Genomic DNA, 14,073 nt, shown 5'->3' with positions numbered 1-14,073 from the left:
TTATGGAGACAAATTTAAAGCTTTGACTTCGCTATTTTTGCAGTTTTGTCTAAGATCAGTTTTGCTCTACTTCGCAACCAAGGTCATACCAAACTAAGAGTGGAAACTCCTAAACTGTCTACCAGTCTCTAATACGAGTTAGGGGATATTCTATTATATGAACTTAACAGTAGTCTGCTAAAATGTTACAGCAGTGGTACTGTGCTTCATTGGGAGCATATTTTTCATTCTTTAAATTTCGTATACCTATAAAAAGTGGGATTTCTTCATGGCAGCTGTTTTGGGGTTGCATAGACCATTAGGCATTCCAGTTTCACTTTATGGAAGATTTCTTTATGGAATCTCTCAAGCACCTAAAATTTTCTGGAAGTGTACAACTTTATTAACTTTATTTGTTTAAAAAAAAGTCATAGCCAATATATTGTGTCTTCTCAGTTCTTTTTCTGTTCATGTGTCCATATACTATTATGTCTATTCAGTGAAAATACTGTAAGGATTTCAAAACAGTCCTGCTGAAAATTTGCAATTACCTTCATTTCATTAGAGCTGAAAAAGAAATGATGAAGGATGACTATAAATGTGCATTTCTTAGCCAGATAATGTTCCTGAGTGCTCTAATTTAAAGCAATCATTTTTTGTAAAGACTGACTTCAAATGAAATGGACCTCTTTGAATGAACAGATTGTAACACTGAAAAGACTCTGGTTATAATTTTGAATTTTCATTTAGTACTTTGTAAAAGTAGTTTTGTTCCACCTAAATAAAATTTAAGCTCTTCATAAATTAAGGAAATACTAGAAATAGCTTAATGATAGAATTCTTTATCACAGGAAGAATTTTCTTACTTATGGTTTTATTGGGTGGCCATCATCTTGAGTAGTTGGACACAAACCTGCATGTGCACAAGATGAAAATACATTCTAAATCATCCTTCACATTGTTGTCTGCTAAAGATAAAGTTCTGCTCTAAAAATGTCAGCTTTTACCTGACACAGTGCTCACAGTATTAAATTTTTTATGCCATATTATTAGCAACTAATGCACATTTTTTTAAATTAAGAATAAACTTTAAATTTCCTTTTACATTTCTTATAATAAAATGTTTTGAAGTACCAACCACTGTTAAGTCTTTGCAAATACTTTAAATAAATTGTAGAAGAGTTCTGTATTCTTACTGCTAATTGAATTTCTTTTTTCTTTCTTGCAATCAGATGAATCCTAGGCAATGGAGCCATATTTCTGAAAGTGCCAAAGACCTGGTACGACGTATGCTTATGCTGGATCCAGCAGAAAGGATAACAGTATATGAAGCACTGAATCATCCCTGGTTAAAGGTAGTAAAATCAGCTGTTAACATACCAGTTTCCTCTTCAAAGAAGAAAAAGATTGAACTTTCAAAGTAGATGTGACACTATTGTACAAAATGTGAGATAGTATGCTTTAAATGGTTTGTAGGATTAGAGTCCAAGATTTTGGTACTTGCCCAGATTGAACTCTTCCTTAACAGCAAGAACAAGCTCACTTAGGCATCTTTGGCAGCATCAGAACATAAGGATAAGAATTCACTTGTCTTTCTGTGGTTCTCTAACTCCAAAGGAGTAATTTCTGATCTCTTCTTTGCTCAGTTATATCACCTCATTCCCGTTATGCATGTATCCACTTTGTTTCCAAGCTCAAGCCACATGCTGACAGTCAGTCTCATATTTTTACCTATGACAAACTGACCTCCCTGTTGACGCAGACCGTTTTTAGGTAACAGCCAAATACAACATGAGGCAGACTGAATTACTTCTGCCAGTGATTTCAGTCTTTTACAGTTTCAGTTATATTTGGGAGATACAAATACAACATGAGGCAGACTGAATTACTTCTGCCAGTGATTTCAGTCTTTTACAGTTTCAGTTATATTTGGGAGATATATGTGATAAACATTTACATTAATAAGTTTAAGTAGCTTCTCCGATTATTTGGGGCAAAGGAAGACAGTAGTCAGTTGCTGCAAATTCTGCCCTCACTGTTCACTGTTTGTTGGTCAATTTTTATCTGCATCCAAAACTGTTCCTGTAAGCTAGCATTTGATGTCACCAGTCATTGAGGTGGCACTTCCTACTCCATTGGACACATACCCCACCTCTGAAGCTTACCCGAAGTATCAAGCACCCCTTGAAAGAGTGCTTGAACACACTGCTTCACTGGGATTTAGGAATCCCAAGGAACAGACTAACAACACAACAGTAAATCAAAAGGCTAGGGTCTTACTACAAAGTGGGAAACAAAGTGACAAAAAGAAAATATCCCTGGCCCAAGTTAAGAATTTTTTTTTTTATCTCTCGTTTTCATGAATTTATCCTTAAGTTGCCGCAAATCTTTATTCTCCTTAGGATACTTATTAGCTAGTACATTTGTTCCTAGTTTCCTAATGTTGTGAAAATACTAAAAGCTTATATTTAATGTTTCTTTTGGTTTCTTGTGTTTGATTTCTTTCTTTGTGGGGTTTCTGAAGGAAAGAGATCGCTATGCATACAAGATTCATCTTCCAGAAACAGTAGAACAATTGAGAAAATTCAATGCAAGACGAAAACTGAAGGTAAAATGAATGTAGTGTTAAAACAATATAATTACATAACTTGAATTCTGTATGAGAATTCATTTTAAAAGTGATAAGAGGTATCTATACCCTGAAGTCAGCAATAAAGTTGAAAAAGACCTTCACAGTTGTTAATTGCAATGGTGCCTTGTTAAGGATGTTTGTCCTTTCTTTCTTAGTGCACAGTTTGCAAACTGAATTTCAGTGCAGATTATCTGGTATCAGCCAAGGTGTGTTTGAGGTCTTCATCTTACATTAATTCAGTCATTCTGTGTAATATGAATTATGGGAGAGGAGAGAATAGCATAATGGCTTCTGTTGCTATTGTTACATTTATAATGAAAGGAATATAATATTTTAGTGTCTTTTTTCAAAAAGAACATTCAATATGTAGATTGAATACAAAAGAGCATTCAATACAAAGATGTATTCTTATGTTTATCTCTTTAATTTTTGTACATGAGATTATTTCTCAGCCATATTGAAAAGAATTTTAGCATTTTATCCCCAAAACAACATGATTTACTTTCAATTCCTACCTTGGACAGTGAAGCAGAGCTGAAGACTATAAAATTTATTTGCTCTTCACCGAGACAGTCAATACTTACAAGACCTTGGAAGATTGATTGATCCAGGGTGTCTGGAAAGGTTTCATTATCCCTCTTTGTGTAATTTAGACTTTATGGATATTTTTATTTAGGGGGCAGTACTAGCAGCTGTGTCAAGCCACAAATTCAACTCCTTCTATGGTGACCCCCCTGAAGAGCTACCAGACTTCTCTGAAGACCCAACCTCCTCAGGTATTTTAACAGAAAGAATATTTACTGCAGTCAACTTGTCTTAATTTGATACTGACTAGAATACCAAGTAATGTCTCATAATTTCGTAAAGTTGCATATTAAGTTAACATTTGAATGTGAAAGCATAAATAAGTTTCAGTCATGATGGTGTTAGTGACTGGAGAAAATGAAGAGAAAATCTCTGCAAAGTTGTAAGTTTTTACAGAAACTCTGCCTCAGTTTTTAATTTGTTGTATATACATTTAACTAGAAATGTGCCATGAACTCATTTTTCTTTATATTACTTGATTCTAAAAGCATATTGATATTTTGTCTTGAATTCTTAGGCAGGAGTAAGGTACTCATGTTACTCATATTTATAAAAAGAAATTGTGTATACCAGTTTCTTGACCTCCTGTTTCAGAGAACAGTATGATTAAGATGTCTGCTCTTTAAAGCACACTGAACAGTATGAGATTATAGCCCAGACACCCAAATCGTTATAGAGAGACAATACATGTACTTCAAGGACCTCCCAACATACTTCAAAGGGGAAGATAAGACCTGTGCTGTGCTTTGTAAGTATGTAGTTAGGCCCTGGGCAGGACAATGATCTTTTTCCAAGTAGTCCTTTTGTCCTCTGTCCATATTCAGGAATTTGAGTAACCTGGCAGTCACTATACTAACACAGCCCTGTCACAGTTAGGTATCTTAATTTTGACATAATGTTACTCAAAACATTTCCAGTGTAAATGACTATGTTGGTCTATCTGATCTAAAATTAGGGTTTAGGATCAAGTTAAATGCACTTTTAAGAAAAATCTAAGGCAAATATGATTCTCTTATTTTTCTAAACAAATAAATAGTACTGCAGAATTTTTTAGCTATACACTGACTTTACTAGAAGACATTCCATGAACTTGATTACATGTGTTAAACTGCTGCCTGATAATTCTCTTTCCCAAAATTATTATAGATGAGAAAATTACTTATTGACTTCATATGTTGCATTTCTTTTCTACTTTCTCATATGAACAAGTAATTTTTAGATATTACTTCAATGTCATTAATATAGGACTTGTGAGTGCTTTTTTTGTTGAAATTCTTAAATTTCACTCCTTAAAATTCAAGTTTGAGTACTTAAATTGAAAGACTGCTTTATCCTTAGAGATTCACAGTGCTCCTAATTTCCATAGAAGTGAATGGGAATCTCAAATCGTTTGTTGCAAATGTATGATCACAGCCTTATGGCTAACTTCAGGCAGCCAGCTTTTGAATACTTGATGTAAGAAGAATCTATGTATTCTTTAATATAAGAGTAAGTTGGATTTACTTCACCCAGAATTACTTGCAGTGCTTTAATTTTTGTTTCCAGCTACTTCCTCCATTTCAATAAAATGAATAGGCCACCAACATGGTTGACAATGGCAACTTTCTTATTCTAAAAACTGCAGTTCCTCTTTCCAGTTTCAATCTGACATCAACAGGACATGTGTCTTCCTCCTAGAGTGATGTAATTGCAGATATCAGTACACAGCAAGGGTATGAGCTCTATTTTTTCTGCTTACAGAATACATAAATGCAGTGCATCTGTGAATTCCACAGAATACCTATGCTGGATCCATCATTACATCGTGTTCATTTGTGAAATATTGTTATAGCTTGGTGTTTTCAAGAAAGCATAGTTGTTCTCTGAAATAACATTGTTGATCTCACTGAAGAGAGGTCATAGTGAAGAGGAGACCATGCTAAATGGGTAGTTTTCAAGATGTTTCCCTGAACAGCTACCTTAGCTGATAAAATATTTATTACAACAGGATAAACACCGTGGCTTGTTAGAAACATTACTGTAACATCCAGCTTCTGAAATTGCTAGATATGGCAATCTATTTTGTTTCCTCCTCAGAAGTGCACCAAAAAAGTTTTCAGGTATTTTTGGTTTGTAAAGATAGGCTTTTACGATGATTCTAAACTGAACTAATTTATAGAAATTAGATATAAAACTCTTGAATTGCAGTAGAAACTTGACTGTGTTAACAGTTATTTAAGTTTCCTTCCTAACATCTTATTATGTTATTCCAGATCATAAACTCTAATGGTGAGTGTTTAATATTGTAAGTGTTGCTGCCTATTTAATACTCTCATAAAATTTCATTAAGCTTATCATTAAAATTAAATGATTTGTCAGAAATGGGCAAATGTGGAACTCCTACAGAGAGAAAGATACAGAAATATAAATACTTATTAGGTTATGCAAATTGTATATCCTCTCCTTCTTCAGATCTTTCTAAACACAGAAGCAGAAAATTTCAGTTCTGTGTTTTTTTCCAGGTTAATCTGGAGGATGTTTTTCCTCAGAGATCTTTCTAAACACAGAAGCAGAAAATTTCAGTTCTGTGGTTTTTTCCAGGTTAATCTGGAGGATGTTTTTCCTCAGGGTTAAGTGAACGTGGGGTTGCTGGAACCTTTGAGCATCTTCATGTGCTACTAGAGTAGTAGCCTGGGATTTGAAGTCACTATATGTAGCAACTCAGATAACTTTTTTAGATGCAGAATAACAAATTATGTTCTTCTTAGAGAACTTTCTACTGAGGATTGGCTAATTGGATCATTACATTAGATAGAAATGAACATAAACAAATTTCATTTAAAGTTAACCACGTATTTTTGTGTGCACATCTTCCTTTCATTCATATAGAGCATGATAATATTTTTTGATTCCCACAGCTTGTTCTGGGTGGTCTTATTTCCTCTTTCATCAGCAACTGTCCTCTGAAGGACTTAATCCTGCTATTATTCCTTTGGTAGCATGGCAGAAGTCAGTCTTGATGAATTTTGAGAGGGCATGATAAAGGTTTTTACAGTATTTTGGAAAATTAATTAAACATTTTTAAACTAAACGTTACTGCTCATACGCTCTGTTCAGTAGCTTCCTTAGTAAAGTCATTAAACAGTTCTACAAGTGTCTTGCAAATGTTTTTTGCTAGAATGTAAAACATTTTACTTTCAAGTTATCTGTCTTCAAGACATTGTAAAATTACAATATCCCAAAGCAGTGAGTGTTTTGGATATTTTTAATATGCTAAAACAAACATAAATCAGAATTTAGCAATCGGCAGCCCTAAAGGCTAAATCTGGCGCTTGAGAAAAATTGACCAGTAGAGAGTACTTGGAGTGGATCATGAAATTAGTTAGATGCCAGAAAAATTCATAGGCAGTTTGCTCTCTGCTGCCCATCCTCATCCACCTCCCTTCCCTCTCCCCTGCCCTGCCCTTCTATCACCCGATTGCACATTAGACCAAGACAGTGTTTCCTCTGCTTCTGCCATATACTGACCATTCGGCCCCTAATGGACAGTACAGAGGTATAATTTTCAAGTGTTTTGATAACAATGCCTCAGGCTGAAGAATTAACATCACCTGTGTAAAGCTTTTAATTTTTCCTCCTTTTATCTCTTCAGCTTCATTCTAATTCACTGCCTATTCTGCAGCAGCCAAGGAAAGACTGTGCAGTTGTTTGATGCTTTGACTTCTGGAAGATTTTTTTGTTCATTGTGGAGTTTTAAGTCGATGCAGGATGTTTTTAAGTTTTTAGGCCAACAGTTAGAAAAGCCTATAAATTAAAGAGGCTATTTATGACTTTTTATTTCCAAAAAAACAAAGCCACATTTTAGCCACAATTGTAGCCACAGAACTACTGAGTTGTCGTTAGAGTTTAGCCACTGGATAGTCAATGGGCTTTAGAAAACTGCATAAGTGGTTTTTAAATTAAGCAAACCTCACTTCTTGGTTAAAGAACCTTCTTCTATAATGCCTGCTTCAATTGCTTGGTTTCTAGTACTCTTATTCTGAAATGTGACTAACGGATTTCAAAGTAGTTTTTTGCTGCAAACAGTTCTAGATTCTGGTAAGGCATATCATAAAACTGTGTTTCACTTTAACCACAGAGAAAATACAGCAGTATAAGACTGACTGACCAAATTTACTTACTAGGCTAACAAACAGTACCAGTGCTTTCTGATCTCTGTAGTAGTGGTGTATGATGATGAACATAGAATAATTGCTTTTGCACTACACAGAAGCAGGCAGGTTAAGTTTATATCAGTGTTTCTAGCTTGTTTTCTTGAATGGCAAGCCACAAATTCCATATGGCATGTCTACAAATGCATTTTGATATTTTGTCTCAGGATTTCTGTATGTAAATTTAAAATTTCATTCTTTTTTTAGCTTCCTAGACTCTATTGTCACATCAAATGAGAAATTTTTAACAGTATGAGATCTTGATTAGATCTCATTAGAAAAGTTAAATCTGTCTTTCAGAGTGAGATCAAACAGCAAATATACAGACAAGTTGTAAGATCACTTTCCAACATACATGGACCTAGCTTAACTGACAAGTTAGTAAGCGGTTAGTAGTTTTATGGCATTTAGATTCCACAAAATATGGGCAATATAAACCCATATATTGAAAACAATTAGTCTCATCGATGTGAGGATGAGAAAGAAATATTCTTGTTATGCAAAAATTGCGACTGATTTTGTGAATATTTGCAAAGGGTCTTGTATAACATTTTTAAGTATGAGTGCTTGGGGAAAAAATACATTCACCTTACTGTTATTACATTCTTATATGCTATCACAGGTATATGAGTTAACTTCCAATACTCCATTACTACCTTTTTGATTTTACAGCTATTTAGTCTTTGTTCTGGTATGTTTAAATTGAAAAAAAAAATTTAAGTATATAAAGTCATTGTTAATTATAATCAAGAATTAAGTCATATTTCTAAATTATTCTTATAATGCATCTCTGCAACTTTTGTAAAAAATTATTTTAATATAATATTGCTAAATTTTCATTAACAAATATATTCATTAATATGATGTTACACTTTGTTTGCAGTATGTTGAAATAGTTTGTCAGTTCACCTCTTGAAACATTTTTACTTGACATCATTTTTTGTCCATGAGTTTTTTCAAATAGTTTAACCAATGTTGGGAAAAGTCTGGTTTTATAGATACCGAACACTGCATACTTGTGCTATGTTTCCAATGCCAAGCGTTTCTTTTCCTCCCATCCCAGTCTGCAAGTCCCCATTTATTTCACACATAGAAACCATATTAAAAAAACAGTGGGGGAGTCTCGTCACTTTCTTCATACTATTTTATGGCTAAGCTAGTGTGCTAGGTTGCAGCTTGATAAATCGCTTGTTCTGAAATCTTCATACTGTTTGTTGTTTGTCCAAATGCTGCCTTCCTACTAGGACTTCTAGCAGCAGAAAGTAGGTATCCCTTTGTTTTCCTTTAAGGCATATCATTCAGCTACAGTGTCTGTCTTTGCATGTTTAAAAATCAGCTTTCTTATCTTCTCTTTGCTGTTTTACGTTTTAATACTGCCTTTTCAAGAAAAATAGCCTGTGTGTTTTTTACTAAATCTGTCTATAACTTTGAAAGTATAACTAACCAGCAATAATACGATTTTGGGGGAATTCTGAAGATTCAAATTTAGAGGCAGTATTAAAATTACCTAGCTGTTGTTTTCAATACTTGCAACACAAATTAAATTTCATTTTCATTACATTAATAAAGGATAAAATGGTTTGATTTTGCATTTTAGTTTCAAAATTAATGTTTTAATGGAATGATGGGCTTTTTTCTCCTAACACCAAACACTGTAATATTAGTCATATATTTTTTTCTTGCTATGTCATTGCATGAACTTTCCTGATCATTCTGTGGTGATGTGATACATGATATATGCATATGGATTGTGTATATGCATACACTTGATTTAAATAACTATCCAATATGTGTCTCCTTAATGAAAGAATATTATTGACATGTAGGGAGTAGTTTGTGCTCCAAGTTAGCTGCACGCTTCATGAGAGACTGAAAGTGCAAGCACTTCTAAAACCTGCAGACTATGCTAGCCAGGGGAGAAGGTGTGAAATTCTAGACCCTTTGATACAAACCACAAACAGTTCAAAGCCAACAAATTCAGCATCTCAAAATACGTGCTATAAAAAGTGGGGGATTTTCTGCAGCATTTGAAGATTTTGTAGACTATCAGTTTTTCTTCTATCCTGGATCAGGGCAAATAGACATACGCCTATGTTTTCATTTCTGATCAAAGTGGATTTTGTTGTTTTGTTCATTCTGTTGATATTGTAGGTTGTGGGGGATGTTGTTCCTTGTCCTGTTTCCTCATCTCATAATGCCTTTCAGAAATATGAGAGTAAGAACTCAGTGGATTGTTACATAAAAAATTAGAACAGTATTATTTATAGACAGTTGTAGAGAAAAACAAAATCTCATACAGAGCCTCTGACACTGATATTTGGATTTTGTCTGTACATAGAGAATTTCTTTAGTAAAATTACTATCTGATAGAATGTGCTATCTTTGTGCTGGTCAGAGGAGGATTTCAATGGGTTTTTGCAGTGAGAAAATGTCTAAGGAAGCATCAGTGAAGGGCATTCGTGAACAATTTATTTGTTTAATGGCATGTGAATGTGCTACCTGTAAGGTGTGGACCTGGTCTGAAAAACAATACCTTCTCACTACATATTTCTTTACCGCCACACTAGATTGCCTTTGGTCATATTTTTGGCTAGTTTCACAGTGAGAGATAACTGGGAAAAGAAACTGGCAAACTTTGGGTAACAGTCCCAAACATGGAGACAGGAGACAGCTGAAGACATGCATACACACAGTGTGCCTGTGTGTACAGAATAGAACGAGCACTGTCTTCAAAATCAAGCATCAGTTTCTCCACACCCTTCCCCCTCGCTCTGTCCTTTTTTATATTTCTATATATAGTACTGTCCTCTGTGTTCCTGCTTCTGTTTAGGAACACTTTATCTCTTGTGTGTCTTTTTTTTTTCTTCTCTCCTTTGGTTGATCTTTTCCTCTTTTTCCCTGTTGTTCTCTCCTGCATGTATTTCTTTTTGTTTTCTTCTCTTTACCGTACCTTTCCTTCCCTTCTTGTATTCCACAGGTGTCCTTACTTTCTTTAATTTAATTGTAAAACCCTTCCATCACACCAGTTGCCTTCTTTTTGCAATTTGACTCTAGTCTCCATGAACCTCCATCTTTCTAGTTGTTTCTCTAGATTCTTCCTGATTGTGAGATACATATATATATGTATATATATAGTATGTGTATGTATTGTTACTGTCCTAACTGCTTCCCAATAAGGGTAACAGTCACAGAACTGTGTGCATGTAGGAGCTTATTTGTAAATTTAGAGAGTGTCTAAACTTTGCAGTTTCATTTCTGTCCAAGAGGGAAGAAGTCATTAAACAATATATAGGTAAAATTTGAGCTTACTTGTATTTTCTTTTAATTACACTGCTGTATATATACGTGAAAAACATATCTCCCACCTTATTTTAAACTATTATATGCATCTGACGCACAGATATTTGCACTAGAATAGTGAACAGCAAAGAGCAGCAAATTACTGTGTGAGGTTAGAGGCATCTCAACTGTAGTGATTCTGGCAGATGTGGTTTAAAGTGATAAAGAGCATCTGGTGCTCAGTTGACTTTCTCTTAATCTAAGAAGTTACATCAACGCAAGCAGTGGAAAGATCCCATCTTTGTAAAAAGATTATTTTCTTGTCTTTAATGTAAACAACATATATTTTTAACTCCTGTCCACTGCTACTAAGGCAAACCTGGCCTTGTATATAGCATGGACAGAGTATTTTATGATTATACTGATATTGAGCCTTTACTTTAATGTTTCACTGAAGTGAAGAGTTTTAAATGTGTATACAATTGTGATTTGAAAATCTCAGCTGACCCCCATTATTTCCACAGCATTTTGATATTGTGGATAATTATCCGATGTGTTAAACATTTATATCTTGTGGTTTTAAAGTATCATAATCCAATGCCAGCAAAACAAAACGTCAGCACTGACTTGTACAGTTATCACTAAATCAGTCTTTTAAAGGTGTAAGTGTTGCTAGAGTGATAAAGCAGAAGCAAAGAATCTTTGTTTTATTTGTCATACAGGAAAAATAAAATCCATAAAACTTAAATCTCACATTATAGAGTGGGTTTAAATTATCTTATTATCACTTCTATCAGAATCTTTTTTTTTTTCTCTGAAAATAGCTGCATTTGGCAATAATGCTCTTGCTTGGTTTTTTATGGGATTTTATCCAGTGACTTTATTTAGTGATTCTAATATTTTCTCTCGAAAATCTAACAATTTCTGATTGTTTGTTTGTTCTGATTGATTATTTGTTGTCTGTCCTTGCCATATGTGCTAGACTCAGACCTCTTAATAAACAATGAGAAATGCAAATCCTAGCTTCCGAAATGCCTGTGGTTTGAGAGCCAGGATTAGTTTTTAGTTTCATTTCCAGCAGCTGCACACAAGAAGGCAGCCAAGAGATGAAGCTGGGAGAAAGCAAGTTGTGCTGATTGTAGATTTGGTGGCATAAGGACTGAATTATGATACATAGAAAAAAATCAAATAGAAGTTAAGCTTTGGTTAGTCATTTTAAAACTACTGTAAAATCTACAAGTTGAAAAGCCAATCCAAATTAAGGTGCTTTATAAGAACATACAGGGTTAAAATGAGTGGCTCGTGACTGGAATTTAATTTTATATGATTCTGCAAATCTAAAGGAATTCAATTTTGACTATATCTATTTAATAAAAACATGCTATTATAGTGGTTGTTATGAAGTCTTCTGCAGAGTCATTTCCTGGAATACTAATTGCAGAGACTTGCTAAAAGGTCACAGCGTTGCAGTTTTGTATTTAAAGAGGGTCACACATCCTCTAACAAGTCTTCATTGCTCGGAAGAGGGTTTATGACTGACCAAGATTTAAATGGGGATTTGTAATAGTCTATATTTAAAAAAAAAAAAAAAAAACCAATTCCTGTGTGACCTGGTCAAAGTGAACCTGCTTTAGGATGGAATTGGACTAAATGATCTCTAGAGGTCCCTTTCAACCCCAACCATTCTGTGATTCTGTTATTCTTTTATCTTCTCTCAGATGTGTTTATAGTCAGACTGTAATATTTGTGTTTTGCAACAAGATACAAGTCTTTTTACCTAAACACTGTTTTAATCACACACTGTCTCACATCAGTGCTGCATGAAAAGTCTTGTGATTCTCTGTATTGCCTACTGCATAACAAAAGAAGTCAGTTGGACCAGACAGGTTTGCTGAGCCTCAGAAAAGCAAACTTTTGAGGGGTTTTGTGATGGAGACGTCTTACTATTTGAGAATACATAGACAATTCTTGGAGTAAAATTTTTAAATATTTATTTTGTTCTCTTCTGTAGTCTTTTATTGTCTGTTATTCTCTTGTGGTGAGATGTAAGTAACTCCTACCTACCTGTAAAGTTCGATTTCTCTGGTCAAACCACCTGTTCCAGATTAAAATAGCTAGATAAGAGGATATAATAACAGCACACAATCTTACCACAGCTTTGTCTACCTGCAACTAGATGAACTGGTGGCCATACCAACTTCAAGTGGTTTTAAGGGCACTATATGAGAATGTCAAAGACTCCAGAAATACTATCAAATAAATAGTGTGGTCCAGAGCTTTCAGTATTTCACAGTAATACAGCACTGCAGACAAGTGTGGATGTACTTGTCATTGGTTCTGGTTTTTGGTTGTGAGCAACACTGAGCCTGTTAGAGACTCTTAAGATATCAAAGCCTCTGAAGATTCACTTTCCTTGAACACTCCAAAACCACAGGAAGGGCCTTGAACTCACAAAGTGGGGTTTTTTTCTTTTCTAAAGAGAGTGATTAATTTAAACTTTAGGCCTGAGAAGAATAGAAATAAAAGAGAGTTCTAACAAATTTCCTTGCCAACTGCATCCTGGAAAGTCAAGAACTTCCCTTCAGGTTCATTAACTTTAACTGACATACTGAAAATGTTACATGAAACTCCGTGCAGTCCCTTTTGGGTTCCTAGGTAATGTTTTTCTTCCTTGCCTTTCAAGCTTAGCTGTGATCTCTCCATGCTTTTCACAGTAGGTTCCCAGTCCCCATATTTTCTCACGTTTCCTGCTCTGTCTCCAGATGTGGAAGCTGTGGTGCAGGCAGAGGAATATGTACAGTTCCTTTCAGCTGAGCACGCTGAATAACATTAGCAAAGATGGAGCGGTTATTTTCTCTTCTTAGTGCACCTGATCCAATATGCAACAACTACAGTAAGACCAACCATTAGTTTTATTTGCTGACCAGACTACACTTTTTTAAAGAAACGTAAATTAATACATCAGTTGGAAATAATTGTCAAATGTATTTAATAGGAGAGGACTAGAAGGCTTAATGCTCTTGAGCCATAAGAACCGAGTGAGGGGAATACTCCAATTCTTAACCTTAGTGTACAAGGAACTGTGAGAAGAATCCTAGGTTGAGATTTGTACTAGATTTGATGCAAGAGTTTCTAGACTTGTAACATAGTCATCCTCTTAAGCCATGAGGTCACAATTCTTGTACAGTAGGTTTTATATATTTTGTTACATTTATTCCATTCTTTCAAGCTTTTCAGAGAATTTACCTTGTTTCCTTGAGTGGCTAAGAAGAGGCTGGGGAAATTTGGTTTTTTTACATTCTGAAAATGTAGTAGATTACAAAAGGGTTTGAGTTAAGGAAAGCTGGCAAGAGTTGCTCATGCAATGGAGGATGGAATTTCAAGAAATAAAACAGATTTTTAGATCTT

At 34.6% G+C, this 14,073-nt stretch overlaps 1 protein-coding gene across 6 annotated transcripts in view; it reads left to right on the top strand.

Annotated features, from left to right (window-relative positions):
• The window catches only part of CASK (calcium/calmodulin dependent serine protein kinase), a 205,111-nt gene that overhangs the window by 127,917 nt on the left and 63,121 nt on the right, over nucleotides 1–14,073 (top strand). For all 6 annotated transcript variants that reach the window (XM_062000249.1, XM_062000242.1, XM_062000233.1 and 3 more), the window contains 3 exons: nucleotides 1,212–1,334; nucleotides 2,504–2,587; nucleotides 3,288–3,387. In XM_062000249.1, the coding sequence (XP_061856233.1) occupies nucleotides 1,212–1,334; nucleotides 2,504–2,587; nucleotides 3,288–3,387 (307 nt within the window). The remainder of the gene's footprint in view (nucleotides 1–1,211; nucleotides 1,335–2,503; nucleotides 2,588–3,287; nucleotides 3,388–14,073) is intronic.

Source organism: Colius striatus, chromosome 1 (assembly GCF_028858725.1).
Source record: "Colius striatus isolate bColStr4 chromosome 1, bColStr4.1.hap1, whole genome shotgun sequence".
Lineage (NCBI taxonomy): Eukaryota > Metazoa > Chordata > Aves > Coliiformes > Coliidae > Colius > Colius striatus.
The sequence above is the reverse complement of the archived record's forward strand: the minus strand, read 5'-3'. Positions and strand labels throughout refer to the sequence as shown.